This window comes from Bos indicus, chromosome 8, assembly GCF_029378745.1.
Source record: "Bos indicus isolate NIAB-ARS_2022 breed Sahiwal x Tharparkar chromosome 8, NIAB-ARS_B.indTharparkar_mat_pri_1.0, whole genome shotgun sequence".
In the NCBI taxonomy this organism is placed as follows: Eukaryota; Metazoa; Chordata; class Mammalia; order Artiodactyla; family Bovidae; genus Bos; species Bos indicus.
In genome coordinates, this window is record NC_091767.1 from 420,135 (window position 1) to 445,726 (window position 25,592).

Genomic DNA, 25,592 nt, shown 5'->3' on the forward strand with positions numbered 1-25,592 from the left:
TGAGTAGTATTCCATTGTGTGTATGCACCACATCTTCTTTATCCATTCATCTGTTGATGGACATTTAGGGTGTTTCCATGTCCCGGCTATTGTGACTAGTGCTGCAGTGAACATTTGGGTGAATGTATCTTTTTGATATGTATATATGTATAACTGAATCACTTTGCCATACACCTGAAATTAACACAACATTATAAATCAACTAAACACCAACAACAAAAAATTTAAGGCAAAAAAACAAAGATAACTGCTGGTCCGCATCTCAGAGCCAGCTGAGGGAAGTGTGCTGATGGCACCTCCTCCCTGGAAGCTCAGACGGGCCCTGTGGCTGGGCCGACACTTCACATCTGCTGAGTAAAAGCCCAGCCTGCAAACAGGGAAGCACATGGTAAATGGGATTGTTTCCACCTCGTCTGACTCCTCTCCACTTATGTTTCTATTTGGTGAAATTCCAGTGATCAAGTGTGCTGCCTCTCAGAATCTCTGCCCTTCTTCAAAGGCTGAGCTACAAAACACCTAAAAGTAACTGATACCCAAGAATGAGGATTGCAGTAGATTTTTATAAAGCAAATGCTCTATATTTCAGGAAAAACACACAGTTCTGAAAATTAAACATGACAGAAAATAAGTCACAAAGGGAAAAAATCAGTGCACAATATTTTCCCTTGGCAAAACTGCAGTTCCTTTTTCCTGAAATTAAACAATAATGCTTTATTTTTATAGAGTACACATGTATATGCAATAATATTATCTGTATAGACATACATATTTTGAAATAACACACAATTTGTTTTATCACTGGCTTTCACCTCATTTTGATTATGACTTTACAGGATAAAGTATTACTTCTGAAGTTCAATTTCTAGAGTTGGAACTTAAGTCTGTGTGTGTTTAACCTTAAAATAGCTTTTCAGAGCATTAAAATTGCCCTTTCAACATAGAATACCAAAAATGAGGAGAGTTCTAGATTTTATAAGAAGCCAAGGAAAATTAATAATGTGTACCTAAATATTATATATTTAGGAGGTTTCACAGTATATTTCCCTTAAAATGTAAAACACACTTTATGAGTATAATACAGATTTTACAGAAGTTACTTAACTCACAATTGAAACGGGATATAAGAAACTTAAAAAGACATAGTATAATATCCTTTACTAATAGTCTTTTTCAAGATCAGGAGTCCTGTGTAATGCTTAGTAAACTGTACAATTTCTCATAAATTTTTAAATATTTTTAAATTTGACCACTGGCTTCTGATTTCCATACTCATGACTCATTTTGGAACTCCTAGTTTAGGATTTGAATCAATACTTAGAGGACTGGACAAATATGAAAAGTGAGTTAGGGAACTGATGAAGTCCAGCATGTCCGCTGACCACAAACTCTGGTATATCCCATGCCAGAGAATCTGTCTAGATATTCTCAGAAAGGAAATGGAATTGCATCCTACGGGTTTGTGAAACTCAGAGTAGATAATAACTGAGACAACTGAGACAACCAGCTAACTGAGGGTGTTGTCACAGGACCAAGACCCTTCTCTCCCCCGAGTTGGGATCCTTGTTCTCTCTGCCTCAAGCTCTCTCCATAGATAGATGATAGATAGACAAATAGATAGGTTAGGTAGATTCCTTAGATAGATGATGATCGATGATAAATGACACATAGAAAATAGACTCATGCTCAAACCCATGTCCACTGAGTTGGTGATGCCATCCAGCCGTCTCATCCTCGGTCGTCCCCTTATTCCTCCTGCCTTCAATCTTTCCCAGCATCAGGGTCTTTTCCAGTGATTCATATATTCACATCAGGTGACCAAAGTATTGGAGCTTCAGCATCAGTTCTTCCAATGAATCAGTTCAGTTCAGTTCAGCCGCTCAGTCGTGTCTGACTCTTTGGGACCCCATGGACCTCCCTGTCCATCACCAACTCCCAAAGTTTACTCAAACTCATGTCCATTGAGTTGGTGATGCCATCCAACCATCTCATCCTCTGTCATCCCCTTCTCCTCCCACCTTCAATCTTTCCCAGCATCAGGGTCTTTTTTAATGAGTCAGTTCTTCACATCAGGTGACCAAAGTATTGGAGTTCCAACTTCACCATCAGTCCTTCCAATGAATATTCAGGACTGATTTCCTTTAGGATTGACTGGTTTGATCTCCTTGCAGTCCAAGGTACTCTCAAGAGTCTTCTCCAACACCACAGTTCAAAAGCATCAGTTCTTTAGACTCCAATTAAAATAAATAAATTTATAAAAACAAAACAAAAGCATCAGTTCTTCAGCCCTCAGCCTTCCTTATGGGCCAACTCTCACATGCATACATGACTACTGGAAAAACCATACCTTTGACTCTATGGACCTTTGTCAGCGAAGTAACATCTCTGCTTTTTAATATGCTATCTAGGTTTGTCATAGCTTTTCTTCCAAGGAGGAAGCATATTTTATTTTCTTGGTTGCAGTCTCCATCTACAGTGATTTTGGAGCCCAATAAAATAGATGATGATAGGTAGAAAATAGAAATGTAGATGGTAGGTAGATAGATATATTAGATTCCTTAGATAGATATGAAGGTAGAGAGGTAGAAAGTAGATAGAGAGATGACAGACACTGTTTGTAAAACAATCAGGTATTATCTATGTATCTTTTCCTCTCAGCTCTGCTATAAGTCAGTGTGTGTCCTTGGGTTTATCATTTTGCTTTCTTGAGATTCCAGAGACATACTCCATAAATTAAGGGTCATGAAACCATTCTTCTCTCTGTTCCCTCCTTGTGCCCATGTTCTAAAATTCTCCAACAGTTATAATCACATCCGCCTCCTCCCTCTGCATCTTCACTTTGAGAATCAAAGGAAAGACTGTCCATGGACATTCAGACACACTTGGGTTTTTTTGTGAATTAATAGAGAGTGGGGATTGGAAGCTTGAAGGTGTTCATGAAACATAAAGTGTTTAAATTATTATCATATTTTCTGGGAAAGAAGTGCTTTAACTTAATCTACAAAGAATTTTCCAGCAGGGCTATTTCTAATAAGAAAACCACTCGACCAGAACACGTTCTTCTTGAAAATGAATGCCAATCACTGAACTTACTCACAGCACTTCCTCTGCTCTGCTTCTGTTAAACCAGACTTACGGGAGATCTAATTATGTGTCAAATAATGAAGGATTAGTCACTTAGAGGTTACTTAATCCGCATGCATGATCACACAGAGATGACAAGTGTCTCCACAGAGAGGAAGAGGGGCATCTGCCAGGAGTCCCCTGTGCTGCTCCACAGGCGGCTGCCCTGGGGCCTCCGCTCCACTGTGTTTGCTCCCAACACTTCTGGCTAGACTTGAACCCCCTTAATTTGTTCCTGTCACGAGTTTATTCTATTCCTAACCCAAATGCCTGTTTATGCCATTTCTCTGGCATTTGCATCCCCTAACAGGCTACTGTCCTAACTTAGGCTTTTTATGTGACCAGATCTGCTTGGTAGGAAAAGCTACATCACACATTAGCTGATTGACATTTTCTTAATCTACCCGTCTGCTTACAGTGCTTTTGGCAATCAATTGCACAAAGAAGTACACATATGGGCCCCATTTCAAGTTAAATGTCCAAAATTCTTACCTCTCAAAAAAAATATCAGATGCACAGAACTGCAGAAAATTCTTAAATGTTTCTCACAACTTAGCTACATCGTGTGATTGGAAATCACTAAAAACACTTCAGTGATCCAGAAAATCTTCCCATCTCTACTAACTGATGTTTAAGTTCTGTGACATCTAAGGTATTTCTTTATCTTTCCTTCCTTTGTGTAGTATTGATTCAGTGAGTATTGATCAAAAGCCTTCAGTGTGCCAAGGACGACTGGGAATTATCAAAAGAGGCAAAGACCCCAGTCTTAAGAAGCTTGTGTTTTAGTGGGGAGATTCAGACAGGAGAAAGCTAGTAAATTGGTGCATTTCCCAGCATGTTAGCTGATGAAGAATACAGCAGGGGAGGGGATGGTGGGTCAGTTAAGATGTGCCACAGCTCAGTCAGAGCAAATTCCACTAAGAAGATGAGCCTCAGCTGGTTAATGTATAGCCCTTTCTCTGTTTCAGTTTGGTCAGAAGCAGGTAACCTCTCATGATGGTCTGGCCTCACCTCTGCTCTCACTGAAGAATCCCCTCATGTCCAGCTGTATCCTCCACACGGTTCCAGCCACTGTGGTCTGCCTCATGGCCCTGGGCTGCCGGAAGGGTCTGCCTGCTGTGGCCGTAAGCCCCTCCACCTGTCAGGCTCCCCTGTGTGCTTCTCAGCCAGCAGTCAGGGTTCTCCATCAGGAGCGGGTGAGACACTTGGGATCCTTCAGGGGACTCCCAGATGGAGATAATGCACAGAGGTGTCTTCAGGGCCCCCTGCCCTGTCCTGTGTCACTGAGTTCATTTGCAGATTCCAAAAAACAATAAGAGCAAAAGACAGGGTACTCAGTATTCCCGCAAAGTTCAAAAAGCATGTTTCCTTCAGGCCTCCCAAAGGAAGCATGAGATAAACTGGGTCATCACGTGTCTCTCCCACCTCTCTTTCCTCTGTGTCCTCATGACCCTCAGGGACCAGAGGACCTTGCACTGGCGAGCCCTCTTTCCTTCCTGTTTGAAATGTCTTCTTAGGTCAGCTTGGCTGTGTCTGCTCTTTCCTTATATGATAAAGAGGCAGGAATGAAACAAATGTACAAAATACTCTCATTTGAAAAGACCCTTCAGCATCTCCCAGAGTTTGCTCAAACCCATGTCCATTGAGTCGGTGATGCCATCCAAACATCTCATCCCCTGTCGCCCCATTCTCATTCTGCCCTGAATCTTTCCCAGCATCAGGGTCTTTTCAAATGAGTCGGCTCTTCACATCAGGTGGCCAAAGTATTGGAGCTTCATGGACGGATGACACTGGAGAGTTCTGACAAAATGCGGTCCCCTGGAGGAGGGAATGGCAAACCACTGCAGGATTCTTGCTGCAAGAACCCCATGAACATGAAGAGTATGAAAAATCAGCCATGTTCCAATTTAAAAACAAAGGACACTTATAAGGGAAACCTGTGCTTGCTTCCCAGGGAACCAGGGAGGAAGGATACACAGACCCAGCCACGGCCACTCAGGACGCGATGGTAACTAGGACTAGCGCTGGGGGGCAGCTGTGGGGGCTTTGTCGGGCAGCCTGGGGCTGCGGTGCTACCGGGCGGCCCCGCGGCATTTCAGGTGCTGTGGGAGGCCTGCCAGCAGAGGACAGGGGAGCACAAGACGCTTCTGCAATTGATGCTGTGTAACAAGAGCTACCAGCAGCTGTGCCTGGGTAATATCCTCCTTCTTTATAGCTCCTCTCCGATTATGCAGTAAGAAGCAAGTAGGTAATTCGGGGGAAGGGGGTGTTACAAGTAGAGGAAAGCCAGTTCTCTCAAGGCATCTATTTTAGATTATGTTTGTACAGACATGCCTCATCCATTAACACTGCTAAGGAAGGAAGTTTCTGTAGAATTTTATTTTTCCAGTAACTGAATTATAGCAGTTCCTGGGGTTGCAAAGAGTCAGACACAACTTGGCGACTGAACAACAACAACCTTTCAATACTAAACCTTTAAAAGCCATCTCTGGTTTTGGTGAAGAACTTACATGTATCAGCCATGTTCCGTTCAGTGCATCACGTGTTGTCTTAAACAGAATATGCTGAACATAGGTTAATAAGTCTGGAAGGAACCAAGGTCATTGTTACTGAAGCTGTGATTCACACAAAGCTGCCGTATTGGTTTTAAAGGTGCTTTCTTTGGCTTTCCCCAAACTGCTGGATACTTTTCTATTTCTCTTGTTTTTTAATTGTTTTTTTTTTTTTTTTTTTGGCTGCACCACGTGGCATGAGGGATCTTACTTCCCTGACCAGGGATCAAACCTGCATCCCATGGAGTGGAGGCTGGAGTCCTAGCCACTGGACCACCAGGGAAGTCCCTGTTTCTCTTATTTTTTTACAATATTTTTTTTCTACTATCCATAACACACAGAAGTCTATAATAATTTAAAAGGTGTCCCACTCCAACCCAAAACTTATTTGCACATACCTACACTTTATTTGCCTTCCTATGTATAAGCAGTCAAATCAATACCTACATTTAAAACTTATAGTATTCATAATAATCTCATTTGAATCAATTTGTTAAAGTTTTCCAGGAATTTCAAAATATTTCTGGGCAAGACATAGTAGATGCCATTAATGAATGTTACGATGGATACTTTCGAGAGCTGCTAGTAGCAACTGGTGAGTAATAATTTACTTGATATATCAAGTGTCAATTAGCTCTGACTGAGATAAAGATGTGTTCAATTGAATTAAAGTGACTGAGTTAGTTTCCCTTGATTTTAATTATTTAGACAAGACATTTCTCTACATTCTCTGTAGACAAAAAATACATCAGCTCCTAATACAATGGCAAGCTGATGTTTTTCATGAACCTATACTCTTCCTAAGAGCTGTCAGTGTTCATGGTAGGAAGCCTTGACTTCTCAGGTCATTGGGATCTCACATCTTTAAATTCATTGCATACATGCTAATTTCCTTCCCTTGTAAAGAGGTTATGGTTTTACCACTATTTGAAATGTTGACATTGTAATATAGTGTACAATGAGGGATCCCACAGAGAACTCACAAAATATCAGTTTTCCAGGATTATAAGTGGAAAAAAAAAAAGTATTCTCGTTTCCCAAATTTTGAAAAAAAAAAAAAAATGTATTGTTACTCTCAAACTTTCTTCTTTTCTCTCTGTTTTTTCCCAGTTCTCTGTATTCGAGACAAACCAGCCTATTTTGCTTACAGATTGTATAGTGCAATCCATGTAAGTATGACCCACATATTTTTAATGTTTCTCCAGAAGTCATGTATACTTTCTCAAAGGACTAGTTTTACTTCAATCATTTAAGTATTTATTCCCATTTTTGAATTTGTATGCAAATATATTACCTTCAAAGTAGATATGCTCACGTGAAAAGATATATTACACACCAAAATGAGACCCATCAAGTGAAAATAATGCTCTGCTTTCTATATCAAATGGAGGGGCCTAAGAAGTATTTCTTAGCGCCTTTCCCCCCAGGAGGTGTGCTTCAGCATTTTTTTAGCATCTGAAGAAACTGAAAAGCCAAATGCTGTCACAGCTTCCAAAGAAACCTCCCCCCACCCCGCCCCACCCCAGCCACCACCCCCCACCCCCACCCCACCACCTCATACTCAGGCAATTACACAGCATATGGAGTCAAGCAGAAAATGTCAAAGCACTACAAATTTTTCAACATAGTGGTTTTTTAAAACCACTTAAAAGGCAACAGCCAGACAATAAACTCTAAAGCTGTATTTGTAATTATGTACAAATGTTTTTACTTTCAGGTGATAGTCAATTGCACATCCTTTGGTGCATTCATGTTCAAAGAAACAAAGGCTCACAGGCCTGAGACAATGCACATTGCATCCACAACATGCATGAGACACTGAGAAACTGATAAGGTCTGATGCAGATCATTATACACATCACAGCCCTGAAATCTCAGTGAAAATCATTTTAAAAATTCAGTCAGTTCAGTTCAGTTCAGTTCAGTCCCTCAGTCGTGTCCAACTCTTTGTGACCCCATGAATCACAGCACGCCAGGCCTCCCTGTCCATCACCAACTCCCAGAGTTCACTCAGACTTGTAATTTTAATAGAGTGTTTTATCCTCCAAGTGATTTTTAGAGACCAGCTTCTTAGAGGTAGCCAGAAAGTGTGGATAACATGCTAATCATCAAGAATAATTTATTTACTTATACTTATGTACAGTAATTTTTATTATGTACAAGAACCTCTGTATCCTCGGAACATAGGAGGAAGATTGACGCTCACAGTCCCCTGCTTCTTTGTTATTCTATTTCCAAGAAGAAAACCTGATTGGATTAAATATCTGTCTAAAAGTGTCATGGGCAAGGCTATTGAGTGACTTGAGAAAGGAATGGCTGTCTGCTGTCACCCTGTTTGTTTAACCTATATGCTGAGTACATCATGAGAAATGCCAGGCTGGATGAGTTACAAGCTGGAATCAAGACAGGCAGGAGAAACATCAACAACCTCAGATAGGCAGATGATACCACTATGATAGGAGAAAGTGAAGCAGAGCTAAACAGCCTCTTGATGAAGGTGAAGGAAGAGAGTGAAAGAGCCAGCTTAAGATGAAGTATTAAAAAAAAACCCTAGATCATGGCATCCGGCCCCATTACTGCATGGGAAAAGGTGGAAGTAGTGACAGATTTCCTCTTCTTGGGCTCTAAAATCACTGCGGATGGTGACTGCAGCCATGAAATCAGATGATTGCTTCTTGGCAGGAAAGCTATGACAAACCTAGAAAAGCAGAGATATTACTTTGCCAACGAAGGTCCACATAGTCAAGGCTACAGTCTTCCCAGTGGTCACATATGGTTGTGAGAGCTGAATCATAAGGCAGAACGCCAAAGAATTGATGCCTTCAAACTGAGGTGCTAGAGAAGAGTCATGAAAGTCCCTTGGACAGCAAGGAGATCAAACCAGTCAATCTTAAGAGAAATCAACCCTAATACTCTTTGGAAGGACTGATGGTGAAGCTCCAGTATTTTGGTAATCTGATGCAAACCAGATGACTGACTCATTGGAAAAGACCCTGATGCTGGGAAAGATTGAAGGCAGAAGAAGAGGGCGTCAGAGGATGAGATGGCTGGATGGCATCACTGACTCAATGGACATGAACTTGGGCAAGTTCCAGGAGATAATGAGGGACAGGGAGGTCTGGCATGCTACAGTCCATGGGATCGCAAAGAGTCAGAAACAAATGGGCAACTGAACAATGGGTGACTGGATTTACTCTGTGACTCAGCAGTAAAGAATCCGCCTGCCATGCTGGAGCCAAAGGAGATGCAGATTCAATCCCTGGGTCGGGAAGATCCCCTGGAGGAGGGCAGGGCAATCCACTCCAGTATTCTTGCTGGGAAAATCCCAGGGACAGAGAAGCCTGATGGGCTCCAGTCCATAGACTTGCCAGGAGTCGGATAAGACTAAAGGGCTTAGCATGTACATTGGATAACTTCAAGTCATCTTTCTCCAACAAGAGTAAAGCTTTGCTGGTGAATGACCTTGGGAAAATAATCACATTACTGATTCCAATTATGCCCCAAGTGAGAGCCCCCTAATAATAAAAACTACTTTGCTGAGGTGTGTCAGTGCAAAAAGGAAGGTGTGTGTACTCAGTGTCGCGGGTTATGGAGGAGAGTCCTGTGTTCCAGCAGTCAGAGATCTCATGCACAGGACCACATCAAGTCAGGGCCCTCCAGTGTCAAGTTCAGGGGAAAGCTGTTTTCACCAGCCCTCACCAAGGAAAGCATCTCTGATTTTCTCCAATGCACTCTAATTATACAACTTAAATACAGAAACTCGGTTAATCATTCATTTTCATCACTTTAGCTTATGGCAGTTTGCTAGTAGTGCATGTGCATGCATGCCTGCTCAGTTGCGTCCGACTTTTTCAACCCCATGGACTGCAGCTCCCCAGGCTCCTCTGTCCATGGGATTGTCCAAGCAAGACTACTAGAGTGGGTTACCATGCCCTCCTCCAGGGGATTTTCCTAACCCAGCGATCAAACCCATGGTTCCTGAATTGGCAGACAGATTACTGAAAAAAATAAAAGTTGCTCAGTCATGTCCAACTCTTTGTGACCCCATGGACTATACAGTTCATGGAATTCTCCAGGCCAGAATACTGGAGTGGGTAGCTGCTCCCTTCTCCAGGTGATCTTCCCAACCAAGGGATCAAACCCAGGTCTACTGCATTGCAGGTGGCTTCGTTACCAGCTGAGCCATCAGGGAAACCCAAGAATACTGGAGCCTATACATAAAACTGGATCTTCCCTGTAGCTCAGACGTAAAGGATCCGCCTGCAATGCAGGAGACCTGGGTTCGACCCCTGGGTCGGAGAGATCCTCTGGAGAAGGGAATGGCGATCCACTCCAGTATCTTGCCTGGAGAATCCCATGGAAAGAGGAGCCTGGTGGGCCACAGTCCATGGGGTCACAAAGAGTCGGACACGACTGAGTGACTAACACTACTGCTACTATACATAAAACATTCATACCTCAAAAATTAGCTGATCCTTCCTGGCCACTAGGTGTCACCATCACTGCATTTGAACAGGCAATTTGAACTTGCTTTGTGCAGAGGTATTCTTTCTGAAGCTAATACACAGAAATTAATTTTTGTGCATTTTTCAATACTGGAGGTTAAATCAGCAAGTATTTCGAATACCTTGAATTCTTATGTGCACAGTTTACTACAATAAGCAGATGTTAAAATAAAAACCTAATCGTTTTTCTTTCTGACTTACTTCAGAAAGAAAAACACCAATACAGTATACTAACGCATATATATGGAATTTTAAAAGATGGTAACGATGACCCTATACACGAGACAGCAAAAGAGACACGGATGTAAAGAACAATCTTTTGGACTCTGTGGGAGAAGGCAAGGGTGGGATGATTTGAGAGAATAGCATTGAAACATGTATATTATCATATGTGAAACAGATCACCAGTCCAGGTTCGATGCATGAGGCAGGGTGCTCAGGGCTGGTGCACTGGGATGACTCTGAGAGATGGGATGGGGAGGGAGGTAGAAGGGGGTTCAGGATGGGGAACACATGTACACCCATGGCTGATTCATGTCAATGTATGGCAAAACCAATACAATATTATAAAGTAATTAGCCTCCAATTGTTCATCAACCAGAGCTGGGACCACCTCCCAACCCAGGAAGAATGTTTACATAGAGAGAGCAAATGATCACATCTGCATCCTAAAATGCAGCACCTGGGAGATGATGAGGAGGCTGGCCAGGTTTAAAGGGAGAATTATAGAGTCACAGATGTAGAAAACAGACTCATGGTTACCAGCGGGTAAGAGGAGAGAGGGATCAATATAGGAATTTGAGATCAACATATACACACTATATAAAATCTGGAGAAGGAAATGGCAACCCACTCTAGTGTTCTTGCCTGGAGAATTTCAGGGACAGGGGAGCCTGGTGGGCTGCTGTCTATGGGGTCGCACAGAGTTGGACACGACTGAAGTGACTTAGCAGCAGCAGCATATATAAAATCGGAGAAGGCAGTGGCACCCCACTCCAGTACTCTTGCCTGGAAAATCCCATGGATGGAGGAGCCTGGTGGGCTACAGTCCATGGGGTTGCTGAGAGTCGGACACGACTGAGCGACTTCACTTTCACTTTTCACTTTCATGCATTGGAGAAGGAAATGGCAACCCACTCCAGTGTTCTTGCCTGGAGAATCCCAGGGCTGGGGGAGCCTGGTGGCTACAGTCCATGAGGCCACAGAGTCAGATATGGCTGGATGACTTGGGTTTCAGTATAACTGGTTCACTTTGCTGTACACCTGAAAATAACCTTGTAAATCACCTATACTCCAATAAAAATTAATTTTAAAAATAAATAAAAGGGAAGATTATTGTAGAACCTGGTGAAATGAAAAGGGCCAGCCTCAAGGCTGTGACCCTGGAAATAGAGATGACAGGGCATTGGAAAAGCAGAGGAGATGGACCGCTTCACTGTGTGTGCGCCATGGCCGGGGTTGGTCACAGAGCTGAGGCGGAGTCTGAGTCAGTGCTCATGGGTGCCGGCACCACGGTCTGAGGAATACAGGCCATGGTCACAGAAAAGGGCTGGGTCCATTTCAGACAGACTGTCTTTAAGGTGCTGCTTCCTCATGGTGGTCACCCCCACTTGGCTGTGTCTCTTAGGACTTCGGCTTCCATAATAAAACCGTGATTAGGATTCTAATCGCCAGAAGTGAAATCGACCTGATGACCATAAGGAAGCGATACAAAGAGCGATATGGGAAGTCCCTTTTCCACGACATCAAGGTAAGTCTCCTAATCGTCATCCACCTGCACCCATAGTTCATCCTTTTTGAAACTGAAACCAGAGCCTAACTTTAAATAACTTCATGGTGGAATCTAAAAGTTCAATCAAGGGGTCGTCTACATCAGTGGGTCAGGCACCCTGAGAGCATCAATAGGTAAGAAAACCCCTTCACCTCACTTACTCCTCTTTGATGTGTTTTAAGCAAAAGTCAGTGGTCTGGTCATGAGCGCTATTCATCCCCTGATCACCAGCACCAGAAGACTGCATTCTGCAACAAGAGCACGTTAATTGAAGAGCGCCTTCTGAGATCAACCGCCTGTGTGCTGCCAGAGGGGAGGGCAGCCTGTCAGGTCCCCGCACATGCTGGGGCCATAACGTTCTGTGCACCCGCACCCATGAGCCCTGGAGGGTGCTGATGTGATGACTCTGAAGTCTGCAGCCTGGGGTCTTCCCTCTAACACATGTAGACTGTACTCTGGATCCTGATAAAGCCCAGCCAAGAACTGTCAGCATATGGAGGCCCATCTATGTAACTTGGGGACACAGTGGAAAATGAAAATGTTTGACCCATGGTTCAAAAAAGTATAAAGAACTCCAAGATGGCACCCAAGCACAGGGGCCTGTAATGTATCTGAAGGTATATTTTGAGCACAGCTGTGTCCTCTGGGCTTCCCAGGCAGCTCAGTGGGAAAGAATCCACCTGCCAACCAGGAGACCTGGGTTCCATCCCTGAGCTGGGAAGATTCCCTTGGAGAACAGAATGGCAATCCACTCCAGTATTCCTGCCTGGGAAATCCCATGAACAGAGGAGCCTTGCGGGCTACAGTCCATGGGGTTGGAAAGAGTCAGACACGACTGAGCCACTGAACAAGCCCTGTTGTCTTATCCACATTGTTTCTTGAGAATTTCCATTGCATAAAATAGCTTTTTAGTTCCCTGAAAGATCCAGGTGAAACTTGACAACCAGAGGACCAAGAGACCATATAACCCAGGAGGCCTCATAGGCCTCAGGAAGTTGAGATGGTTTCAGAGGAAGGATTATTGGAGCACTTAAGACACATCTTCCTCCTTTGTCTCTGATAAGACTCTTCTCGCATCCACCTTCAAAGCCCTAAACCTTTAGTGAAGATGAACATTTCTCACTGAGAAATGCATAACTCATTTTCTCGGTGAATAAACTAGCTCAATACTATACAGCAGTTAACCATGGCCACCTCAAAATCTACTAATATTCACAAATAATTAATGCAACCTTATGCATTTAAAGCAGTGAATTATAAGTAATGGCTGTGTAAGAGAACACGAACATGAGAGTTGCCTTTTAACAAAGATAAGTTTTATAATACTTTTATTACTATCATTTTTGAAAATAATGTAGAAACTATAGAAGATGATAAAAGGATTTAAATTGCCCTAATATGGCACTGGAGAAGACTCTTAAGAGGCCCTTGGACTGCAAGGAAACCAAACCAGTCCATCCTAAAGGAAATCAGTCCTGAATTTTCATTGGAAGGACTGATGCTGAAACTGAAGCTCCAATACTTTGGCCACCTGATGTGAAGAACTAACTCATTGGAAAAAACCCTGATGCTGGGAAAGATTGAAGGGAGGAGGAGAGGACAACAGAGGATGAGATGGCTGGATGGCATCACTGACTCAATGGACATGAGTTTGAACAAACTCTTGAGAGATGGTGAAGGACAGGGAAGCCTGGTGTGCTGCAGTTCATAGGGTTGCAAAGAGTTGGACACGACTGGGTGACTGAGCAACAACAACAAATTATTCACCACAGATAACCAACAGTAAAATTTTGTTGTATGTGTTTTCTTTTTAAAACTATATGTAAACATCAAAGTTTTACTACTTAAAGAACTATTTCTTTAAATCATGGATCCCATTGTATAAGTTGTAAAGAGCATAAATTGCCCTATATTATTATATATTATCTTTTACTTTTTCATTATTGTACACAATATAATGACATATGTTTTGGAGCACAAATCTTGGGCTCATCAACAATTGATCATTATTTCCTTAGGATAGACCTTTTGAAGTAGAATGACTGCATTAATGAGTATAAATATCTTTAAACCATTTGAGACACATTGTCCAGTGTGCCCTCTAGACTCTACACTAATTTGTAACAACATTAACACCTCTTTATCTAAGGGTGAGGAGAAGAATTAATTCTACTGCTAAGCATTCTTCTTTATAAAAACATATTCAGGCCCACAGGCAACAATGAAGACCAAGCACAGCCAAAACTAAATAAATAAAAACCATTAGGGTTCCATCAGCTTTATATAAACCCCATTCTATTGACTGTGACCATGTCATTACTTTTCAATAACCTCCACCGGGAAGAGTCCCCAGGACATGTTACATCAGGATGGAAACATAAACAATTTTTGAGGTGCTAATGGCCCATGGTGTCTCACTGTATAGTTCAGAGGAATTATGCTTCTTTTTATGACATTGCGTTTCAAATACCTTATATTTGCTCCTTTTCAGAATTTCACATCAGGGCACTATGAGAAGGCTCTGCTGGCCATCTGTGCGGGTGACGCAGATGACTACTGAGTGAAAAGGAGAATCTGGAGTACGCCGTCATCTTCACAGACATGTCACATATAGGTTGTGATTAATTTGCCTTGTTAGGAGCATTATTATGAAATTATAGAATCATAGTTTCTTTTTTCTCTTTAAAAGTATTTTAAGAATAATTAGTATCAATAGGTTCTTCAAGAAAAACTTATTGATGAAAGTATATGGGATTGGATATGCACATATCTAAATCAGCAATTTGTTAAATTGTGTATACTGGAATAATAAAGGAAATCATTGTATTGAAATATATGTTACTGAATGTGAAGGATCAATTCCTACAAGAAGTGGATTGGCTTATGTCTGTCCCAGCAGGAGACCAGGACAATCGGTGGGTGGCCATCCCCTCCCCCATTCAAGACTCTGGGCCAACTAAAGCTAAGTGAACATTGAAAGCCCTTTTAAATGAAAGCAAAGACATAAGGCTCACTTGATAAAGAATCTGCCTGCAATGCATGAAATGCAACAGATGCAGGTTTAATCCCTGGGTCAGGAAGATCCCCTGGAGAAGGGAATGGCAACCCACTCCAGTATTCTTCTCTGGAGAATCCCATGGAGAGAGGAGCCTGGTGGGCTACAGTCCAAGGGGTCACAAAGAGTTGGACACAAATGAAGGGACTAAACCACCACCACAAAGACACAAAACAGCAGAATGCAGCCAGCTCTATGCTTGTCAAGCTGAGATGTGTGAGAGACATAAAAACAGGCATGTGTGTATTTGACAGCCACCCTAGTGACAGCAGCTTATCCAAGGTACTGTTTTCCTTGGCATTGGTGTTGAACCAGCCACTTACCAGCTGCTTCAGAGGAGTCCTTGCTCCTGGTTTCCATTTTCACTGCTCAACAGCAGCATCAAGGTCTCTCTGGAAGCAAGCACATGATTAGTACCATCAGTGAGGCCGATCCCTTTGGTCTCTAAAGATTTGGTAAATTAGGGGAAGCAGAGAAAAGGTACTCACAGAGTCAGATTTGGGGAGAATGGAGCTTGAAGCCACAGTGTAGCAAGAACAGAATCGGGAACAGGGATGGGTGAGCCCACGACAGAGGGCTGCAGTCCCAGGATACACAGTGGCATGGGGTGGGGTGGGGGGTGCGGGCAGTGAGCACACAAACGAGACCCTGGAGGCAACGGGTAAGGATAAAGACAGGCAGGCAGAAACCTAAGTGACATTCACAGGAGTGTGTTCTTCCCCGGGGAGCACACTTCGCAAGCTCACAGCCCAGTCCCGGGAGACTGCCCCTCTGGGCTCAGGGATGTAGCGCACATGCTCAGAACTGGGTTCTGCCTTGGGGGAGGGTGCAGGACATGTAGAAACAGTTCATAATTAGACTTCTGAAACTACTTTCAAGACTTCAACTGATTGTCTTGATGCATATGATGCTATATAATTTTAACCTGGGTTTTATTTCCATTAAAAAAAAAAATCATTAGCATTTCAAGCCAAAGTAGTAATTGTTTGAGACATTTAGCATAGCTGTTATACAGGCCAAAACTCTTATAAGAAAAATATTGTTAGAATTCCCGATGAGAACTTAAAAACTTTCCACCTTATGGGAGAAAATAATAGCAAACAAAACAACTGATAAAGGGTTGATCTCCAAAATATACAAGCAGCTCATACAACTCAATACCAGAAAACAACAATCCAATCAAAAAAATGGGAAATAGACCTAAACAGACATTTCTCCAAAAAAGACATACAGATGACTAACAAACACATGAAAAGATGCTCAACATCATTCATTATTAGAGCAATGCAAATCAAAACCACAATGAGGTATCACCTCACACTGGTCAGAATGGCCCTCATCAAAAAGTCTACAAACAATAAATGCTGGAGAGAGTGTGGAGAAAAGGGAACACTCTTGCACTGTTGGTGGGAATGTAAATTGATACGGCTACTATAGAAGACAGTATGGAGATTCCTTTAAAAACTAGGAATAAAACCACCATGTGACCCAGGAATCACACACCTAGGCATATAGCCTGAGGAAACCAAAACTGAAAAAGACACATGTATCCCACTGTTCACTGCAGCACTGTTTACAATAACCAGGACATGGAAGCAACCTAGATGTCCATCAACAGATGAATGGATAAAGAAGTTGTGGCACATATACTCAATAGAATATTACTCAGCCATAAAAAGGAACACATTTGAGTCAGTTGTGATGAGATGGATGAACCTAGAACCTATCATACAGAGTGAAGTAAGTCAGAAATAGCAAGATAAATATCATATTCTAATGCATATATACAGAATCTAGAAAAATGGTAATGAAGAAATTACTTACAGGGCAGCAATGGAGAAACACACATAGAAAATAGACTTATGGACATGGGGAGAGGGGAGGAGAGGGTGAGATGTATGGAAAGAGTAACATAGAAACTTACATTACCATATGTAAAATTGATAGCCAACGGGAATTCGCTGTGTGGCTCAGGAAACTCAAACAGGGGCTCTGTATCAACCTAGAGGGGTGGGATGGGGAGGAAGATGGAAGGGAGGTTCTCAAGGGAGAGTATATATGGCTGATTCATGTTGAGGTTTGACATAAAACAACAAAATTCTGTAAAGAAATTATCCTTCAATAAAAAAATTAATTAAAAAAAAACTCCTTGAAAAAAAACTTTTCACCTTCCAATTCCAGTTCAGTCACTCAGTCATGTCTGACTCTTTGTGACCCCATGAACCACAGCATGCCAGGCCTCCCTGTCCATCATCAACTCCCAGAGTCCACCCAAACCCATGTACATCGAGTCAGTGATGCCACCCAACCATCTCATCCTCTGTCATCCCCTTCTCCTCCTGCCCCCAACCCCTCCCAGCATCAGGGTTTTTTCCAATGAGTCAGCTCTTCGCATCAGGTGGCCAAAGTATTGGAGCTTCAGCTTCAACAACAGTCCTTCCAATGAACACCCAGGACTGATCTCCTTTAGGATGGACTGGTTGGATCTCCTTGCAATCCAAGGGACTCTCAAGAGTCTCCTCCAACACCAGTTTAAAAGCATCAATTCTTTGGTGCTCAGCTTTCTTTATAGTCCAACTCTCACATCCATACATGACTACTAGAAAACCATAGCCTTGACTAGATGGATCTTTGTTGACAAAATAATGTCCCTGCTTTTTAATATGCTGTCCAGGTTGGTCATAACTTTCCTTCCAAGGAGCAAGTGTCTTTAAATTTCATGGCTGCAATCACCATCTGCAGTGATTTTGGAGCCTCCAAAATAAGGTCAGCCACTGTTTCCATTGTTTCCCCATCTATTTGCCATGAAGTGATGGGACTGGATGCCATGATCTTAGTTTTCTGAATGTTGAGTTTTAAGCCAACTTTTTCACTCTCCTCTTTCACTTTCATCAAGAGGCTCTTTAGTTCCTCTTCACTTTCTGCCATAAGGGTGGTGTCATCTGCATATCTGAGGTTATTGATATTTCTCCCGGCAATCTTGATTCCAGCTTGTGCTTCATCCAGCCCAGCATTTCACATGATGTACTCTGCATACAAGTTAAATAACCAGGGTGACAGTATACAGCCTTGATGTACTCCTTTTCCTATTTGGAACCAGTCTGTTGTTCCATGTCCAGTTCTAACTGTTGCTTCTTGACCTGCATTTCTTGACAGATTTCTCAAGAGGCAGGTCAGGTGGTGGTATTCTCATCTCTTTCAGAATTTTCCACAGTTTATTGTGATCCACATAGCCAAAGGCTTTGGCATAGTCAATAAAGCAGAAATAGATCTTTTTCACCTTAAGACATCTTTATATACATTGTTCAAGGAATTGTGAAACTTACACTTTAGCTAAGTAATATCTTTCGTGTCTTTGGCATAGTGTGGGAAAAAAAAACCTCTGGACTTAGGGAAGCAGATTTTACCGCAGTAAGTGGAGGAGGCGAACACAAAGGGAAGACGCTGACCATGGGTGTGCAGGGTCTCAAAGGTCAGCAGGAAACAGCTTCAATTCACAGGGTCAGTACCCGAGGCTGGAGAGGATCAGTGTGGGAGTGGGGGACGTGGTGTGATGGCACCGTTGACCTCACAGTGACCCTCACAGGGACTGGGTGGGGACAGATCTGGGGTCCCCTCCAGGCAGCTTTTAGGAGGAGCCTGAAGGTGGGTTATATAGTTCAGAGACCTGTGGGGTGGACAGGAGAAGACTAATATCTGTAGCAAATGTTTGTCTGGTTGGTCAGCAGGGGAAATCAGTCCAGCTCATCCTACATGAGACAAAGCAGAAGACTCTCGAGGGCATGTTGAGGATGGTCGTGGGTAAGGAGGAGTCACTACAAGCCCCATCTTAGCCATGTGGGAAGGGGTGGTGACCGCATCCTGACATGCAAGGGGGCACCTGGGCCACCTGAGTTTCCGAGGTGCCCAGGGCTCAGGAAAACTGGACACAGTCAGGGCCTTTCTTTTCTCCCAAGTTTTCTGTCGAAAGTGTCACCTAGTTGTTTAAATGCCAGCACAACACGGCTGTCCTCGTCTTTGCATAACTCACTCACTGAGGTCCTGTGCTAGAGGGAGCATTACCATTACAGCCATGGCTGCTTGTGTGTACCGACCTCCAGTGGTCACAAGAACCCCAAACGCAGGGAGGGGTATCTACCCCATGGCCCGAGTGACCAGTGCGAGGCCTCCAATTAACTGAAACCTATCACCCATGTTTAACCTACAGAAAAGAGCCAGCAGCGTGAAAGGAATGTGCTTTGTTTGGGTGTGTTCTTAGTCTACAGCTGAGGAAAAGATAAATTAGCACTGAATTGCTGGCATTTCCAGAGACAAAATAAAACTTTAATGGACTGAATCAGAAAAGAGGCTAGTCGTTTGGCTAAAAAAAAAAAATGACTTTTAGTGCTCTTATATTGTAGAACATTATTATGAACAAAGTTGTCATTGTACATGTTAAAACAGTGCCAAACTGGGATGTCTCAGAAGATGGAACAGAGGCAGAATGAGGGCCTGTCCCTGCAGAGAAACATCAGAAACACAAGCAAAAGTTGACGGAATTAACTGAGAAGTGTGGGAAATTAGCTGGGATTTAACTCAGAGTCAAGAACACAGTGGGGAAAGCAGGAAACCACTGAGATATTTTTACTCACCATCTCCCTGCCCTCCAACCAGCTTAGCATCAGACTTGAAGACAGAGCCTGCGTCCTGCTGTGGGATACTGGCACCTGGCTCCCAAATATGTCTGTCCTAATCCAGCGGGTTTTGAAATGAAAAGGTCAGTTTTCATTCCAATCCCAAAGAAAGGCAATGCCAAAGAATGCTCAAACTACTGTACAACTGCACTCATTTCACACCCTAGTAAAGTAATGCTCAAAATTCTCCAAGCCAGTCTTCAGTAATATATGCACCGTGAATTTCCAGATGTTCAAGCTGGCTTTAGAAAAGGCAGAGGAATCAGAGATCAAATTGCCAACATCCACTGGATCATCAAAAAAGCAAGAGAGTTCCAGAAAATCATCTATTTCTGCGTTATTGACTATGCCAAAGCCTTTGACTATGTGGATCACAATCAACTATGGAAAATTGTAAAAGAGGTGGGAATACCAGACCACCTGACCTGCCTCTTGAGAAATATGTATGCAGGTCAGGAAGCAACAGATAGAACTGGACATGGAACAACAGACTGGTTCCAAATAGGAAAAGGAGTACATCAAGGCTGTATACTGTCACCTTGCTTATTTAACTTATATGCAGAGAACATCATGTGAAATGCTGGGCTGGATGAAGCACAAGATTGCCGGGAGAAATATCAATAACCTCAGATACGCAGATGACACCACCCTTATGGCAGAAAGTAAAGAAAAACTAAAGAGTCTCTTGATGAAAGTGAAAGAGGAGAGTGAAAAAGTTGGCTTAAAGCTCAACATTCAGAAAACTAAGATCATGGCATCTGGTCCCATCACTTCATGGGAAATAGATGGGGAAACAATGGAAACAGTGGCTGACCTTATTTTAGGGGCTCCAAAATCACTGTAGATGGTGATTGCAGCCATGAAATTAAAAGATACTCTTTGGAAGGAAAGTTATGACCAGCCTAGACAGCATATTAAAAAGCAGAGACATTACTTTGCCAACAAAGGTCCGTCTAGTCAAGGCTATGGTTTTTCCTGTGGTCATGTATGGATGTGAGAGTTAGACTGTGAAGAAAGCTGAGTGCCAAAGAATTGATGCTTTTGAACTGTGGTGTTGGAGAAGACTCTTGAGAGTCTCCTTGACTGCAAGGAGATCCAACCAGTCCATTCTGAAGGAGATCAGTCCTGGGTGTTCATTGGAAGGACTGATGTTGAAGCTGAAGCTCCAATACTTTGGCCACCTGATGTGAAGAGCTGACTCATTTGAAAAGACCCTGATGCTGGGAAAGATTGAGGGCAGGAGGAGAAGGGGACAACAGAGGATGAGATGGTTGGATGGCATCACCGACTCAATGGACATGGGTTTGGATGGACTCCAGGAGTTAGTGATGGACAGGGAGGCCTGGCATGCTGTAGTCCATGGGGTCGCAAAGAGTCAGACATGACTGAGCGACTGAACTGACTGATGACTGTATATTTGTATGGCGTGTGGTGTCTATGTGGTGTGTATGAGCATGTGGGTTGTATGTGTGTATGCTCTGTGTGTGTGGTATGATGGTGTGCCTATGGTGTGTGGGGGGTGTGCACGCACAAGCACAGTTTAATGAGTAGGAGTGTGGAAAAGGCATTTCTGCTTGCCTTTGATGTTGGTTGGAACACACAACTTGTGAAATAAACCTTTCACCAGCAAGCTCACTAAAACAAACTTGGAGGGTTCGTGGTAGTGTAAATGGGAGACAAGCCCAGAATATCCAATGGAACACACTCTTGATCCGGGACTCCCTGGAAACAAGTTCCAACAAGCTAACCTCTGTCTCTAGATCTCAGAAATATCCAACAAATAAGTCATTAACAAAGCAAATTTCGGTACAGTAGAGGTAAAAACTAACATTTAGATTTGGTAAAAATAGTATAAATCTTACTACCTCTGTGACCAAGAATTGTAAAGAATATATAAAATAAAATTTCAACACACACTTGATATTTGGTTGCTTGAAGGACATGAGTGAACATTGGAGAACTGACAATGCCTACACAGATGTAGATCAAAGTATGAGGTTAGACATGGGGCAGACTCTGTACTGTCTTCAGATGCAACACCCATGGGACCGTTAGATGCTATTATTATAAAACATGGTGGCTCACATACGTATGTACCATGTATAAGGTATGATGAATTTCTACTCTTTAAATTAGGCATTCCATATTGCTCTTAAATTTATTAAAATGTATCATATTTATTATAATAAATTATTATTAAATTATATTTATTGAATATATTATTAAAATACATTATAAATATTACATAATGTTTTGTATTATATGTATGTAAACATAAGGTATAAAAATATAGAACCAAGAATTATAAACATTTCAGTATCATGTACATTTTTAAGCCATTAATTATTTCTTTGAAATTTGACTTTTAACATATTTCAGACAAGATATATTTACAGAAAAAATAATGTCTCTTGTCTAATATATGTAGAGCCCAGGAGTAATTACAGCAGTAAAGTCAAGGGCTAAATTTTCCATATGTTTGGAAGCATGGAGGTTACAAGATTGCTTTTGTGAGGAATAAGGGTTCTGTGGAGTAGAATCAAACATCACAGTGAGGCACACTGTCATTTTATTCCCTGCAGCCTATGGAGCTCAGGCAATATCACACAATAGAGGGGAATGGTTCTATTTATTGAGTTGAGTTAGATCCTCTAAAACATGTATTAATACCTTGGCATTGGCATCTTCCTTGTCATCTGCCTTGGCAACTAACAGCATGCATCTGAGAACCAAGGAAAGACTTAGAGGAAACTGGTCATTCAGTTCAGGCACATTTGATCTCAGAAGCTGTTCTGTCTTGGGTAATGGGATGTTGTAGAAGAACACACTTCCTGTGAGGTCCTCCCCACGTCTGCCTGCATGGCTGGACATCTGGAGAGAGGATACACAGCTCGTCAGCAGCCTCATTCCTGTCTCCATCAATGGTCACACCCACCTAGATCGAATCCTGTCTCCATCCATCAATGGTCACACCCACCTAGATCAAATCCTGTCTCCATCAACGTCACACTTACCTAGACTATATGGAGTATTAAACTTTCAAAAATCCTGAAAGCATTCTGTCTTACCATTATTAATTTTAGCAAAATTCAAAGTATTGTCTGATTTCACAAAATCACCATTAAAATGTGTTTACTTCTTCAGTAACGTCTGTGTTAAAAGTCATGACTTTTAAGCAGGAGAAATTTCTGTCTTATTTCCATATATTTCCAGAAACTAGTCTTAACTGAGAACATTTATCATCCTTCATATCATTTTTGTTCAGTTCAATAATATTTATCAAAGCAAGAGTATTCTTAAGAAAATGAATCTATTTAATCAATGACTGGAAAACATCTTTAAAAATAGTCATATGCATCAGATGTCATATATCTAGAATCTATTTTCAGTATTTTATAGCCCCCAAATGCCTTAGAATAAGCATGGTGTATCTCGGCTCACTGAACGGTTGTTGCAGAGTCTCATGTATACAGATGTAACAAAAGGCATAAATACCTGTCGGAAGTTTAAAGCATCCAAAAAAAAAAGAATCTTCCGTAAAAACAACAGATTTGCATGGCATATTAACTCCCAAAGCAAGAGTTGACGTAGCTGTTACCATCTAGGATTGAGGATAAAACAAAACAAAAAACAAACAGAAAAATAAATTTAACATAGAAAACACAGCTGTATGGGAAGGTGTTGAATATTAACTGAATTAGACCCTCTGAAATCATTTGTGTTATATAAAAGTCCAGAGAGTAGCCAATGTAACCAAAACTGCAAACTTTATATTTTCATTTGAAATAGTTATGTCTTACAGTTTCCTTTCTTTTCAATGTTTTCCCTTAATATTACAATTATCTATCACTTTTAGATTACAAAAAAATATGAAACCAAAGCCATTCGGGAAGCATTCGATTTTTGCATAAATAAAAGCAATAGGTTATAAAAGGAGTATTGATTTTACATTAAAAGATTTCTAGGGCTTCCCTGGTGGCTCATTGGTAATGAATCCACCTGCCATTGCAGGAGACACAGGTCCGATCCCTGATCCAGGAAGATCCCACATGCTGTGGAGCAAGTAAGCCTGGGCGCCACAGCTACTGAGCCCACACAGCCTAGAGCCCGTGCTCACAACAGGGGAAGCCCGCATGCTGCAGCTGGGCAGAAACCCGAGCAGCAACAGAGACCCAGCACAGCCAAAAACAAAAATGAAGCAATAAGATTTCCAAGACAAGAAAAGAGTAGGAGGTAAAATCAGTGGCACAGCACGGGTCAGGTCCCATTGAGCATTAAAAGCACTACTCTGAGGAGCTTACACTGTAAGAGAAAGCAGAGTAGCATGAGTTTATTCATATTTCTACTGTTGCTTTGGCTGCTCTGTGAACTACTCATTAAGAAGTGGGTGAGTGGAAGCTGAATGATCTGAAGGTTTTTAGATGATTCTAGATAAGATGTCAGAGAAGGCAATAGCACCCTACTCCAGTACTCTTGCCTGGAAAATCCCATGGACAGAAGAGCCTGGTAGGCTGCAGTCTATGGGGTTGCCCAGAATCGGACATGACTGAACGACTTCACTTTCACTCTTCACTTTCATGCATTGGAGAAGGAAATGGCAACCCATTCCAGTGTTCTTGCCTGGAGAATCCCAGGGACGGGGGAGCCTGGTGGGCTGCCGTCTCAGAGGTCGCACAGAGTCGGACACGACTGAAGTGACTTAGCAGCAGCAGCAGATAAGATGTAATGGCATCAGAAGAGATAAGATATAGGAAAAAGGATATTTCCTGAGGTTTTTGCTTTCCTACCTCTATTTGAAAATACCATTTTGACTCACATTTTTTAGAAGAAACTGAAGCCACCAGTTGGAATCTGCCATACGTCTACCTTGCTCCAGACTTAACGAAGGTCGTTCATACCCTCTCTTGTTTCTCCTCTCGTCACTTGTGGCTTCATTTTCCTCTAAGCACTAGCTTACCTGCACCTGTGTTTGACTGTGTAGTGTTTTATTGATCAACTCTATATTTTCCTGTTCCCATTATGGTTTCTTCTTTATACACTTTGACCTTGTGATATCATGTAAAAATGCTAAGTTAGTATACCTTCCTAATGGTGGTGCCATCCATCCCTGAAGTAATTATTTTACCTTAAAATATATTTTATTTCATACAAGCATCAGCTTATTTTGCTTATTACTGAATCAGCTTTCTTTTGGTTATTATTGCACTTTTCCCTTTCAATTCTTTTCCTCTTATGTTTTAAATGTGTACCATATAATCTTTACCTACTTGGATATTTTGGTAACTAAGTTCAAAATATTGTCCTGTTAATTAGAGTTATACACATCCAGTATATTTAACATAATTGTCCTATTTGATGATATACCTACCAGTTAATACTGTGCCTTTTATTTGTCCAGTGTTTTTAATCATTTTGTCTGCTTTCCTGATTGCTTTTCATTGATTCAGCTGTTTCTACTGCCAGCTGCTTTTCCTCTTGGGTTTGGAAGTTACACTCTCAAATTCTGTTCTTTCAGCGGGCTCTGACAAATGTATGCAATCCATAGTAGTAAAATTCTAAAACTGATCAGTAATTTTACCCTTCCTTTGGGCATTACCTCAAACAACTCCCACTTCTGATACATACACTATTGGGACACATTTTCTCTCTTTTTCATTTGTGGGTTCCAAAGTCCTCCTGTTGATGGCTATTCAACAGCTGGTTGCAATTCTGGTTCTCTCCGGAGGAAATAAGTGCACGTCCTTCTGCTCTGCCATCTTGAACCAAAAGCCTCTCTTTTTTGTGTGTGCGCTCTTTTAAAGTTTTTATTCAGATATTAATAATTTTAATCTACCCACATTCAGCATTTTCTAGGGTCATTCTTTTATGTAATTTTGACCACACTGTAGGAAAATGAAAGCTGTAACAAAGGCACTG

General features: G+C 41.9%; 2 protein-coding genes across 2 annotated transcripts in view; one reads left to right on the plus strand and one right to left on the minus strand.

Annotated features, from left to right (window-relative positions):
• The window catches only part of ANXA10 (annexin A10), a 79,310-nt gene extending 64,542 nt beyond the window's left edge, over positions 1-14,768 (plus strand). Inside the window, exons 7-12 of the mRNA XM_019965640.2 lie at positions 5,075-5,128; positions 5,220-5,313; positions 6,172-6,267; positions 6,783-6,841; positions 11,805-11,927; positions 14,440-14,768. Coding sequence (XP_019821199.2) covers positions 5,075-5,128; positions 5,220-5,313; positions 6,172-6,267; positions 6,783-6,841; positions 11,805-11,927; positions 14,440-14,508 — 495 coding nt within the window. The 3' untranslated portion in view covers positions 14,509-14,768. The remainder of the gene's footprint in view (positions 1-5,074; positions 5,129-5,219; positions 5,314-6,171; positions 6,268-6,782; positions 6,842-11,804; positions 11,928-14,439) is intronic.
• Positions 14,769-18,379: 3,611 nt separating this feature from the next.
• DDX60 (DExD/H-box helicase 60) overlaps positions 18,380-25,592 on the minus strand; it is a 60,072-nt gene continuing 52,859 nt past the window's right edge. The window contains 8 exon segments of the mRNA XM_070794332.1: positions 18,380-19,049; positions 19,839-19,963; positions 21,255-21,371; positions 21,374-21,398; positions 21,542-21,646; positions 22,347-22,547; positions 23,172-23,201; positions 23,203-23,277. Of these exon segments, the coding sequence (XP_070650433.1) occupies positions 18,936-19,049; positions 19,839-19,963; positions 21,255-21,371; positions 21,374-21,398; positions 21,542-21,646; positions 22,347-22,547; positions 23,172-23,201; positions 23,203-23,277 (792 nt within the window). The 3' untranslated portion in view covers positions 18,380-18,935.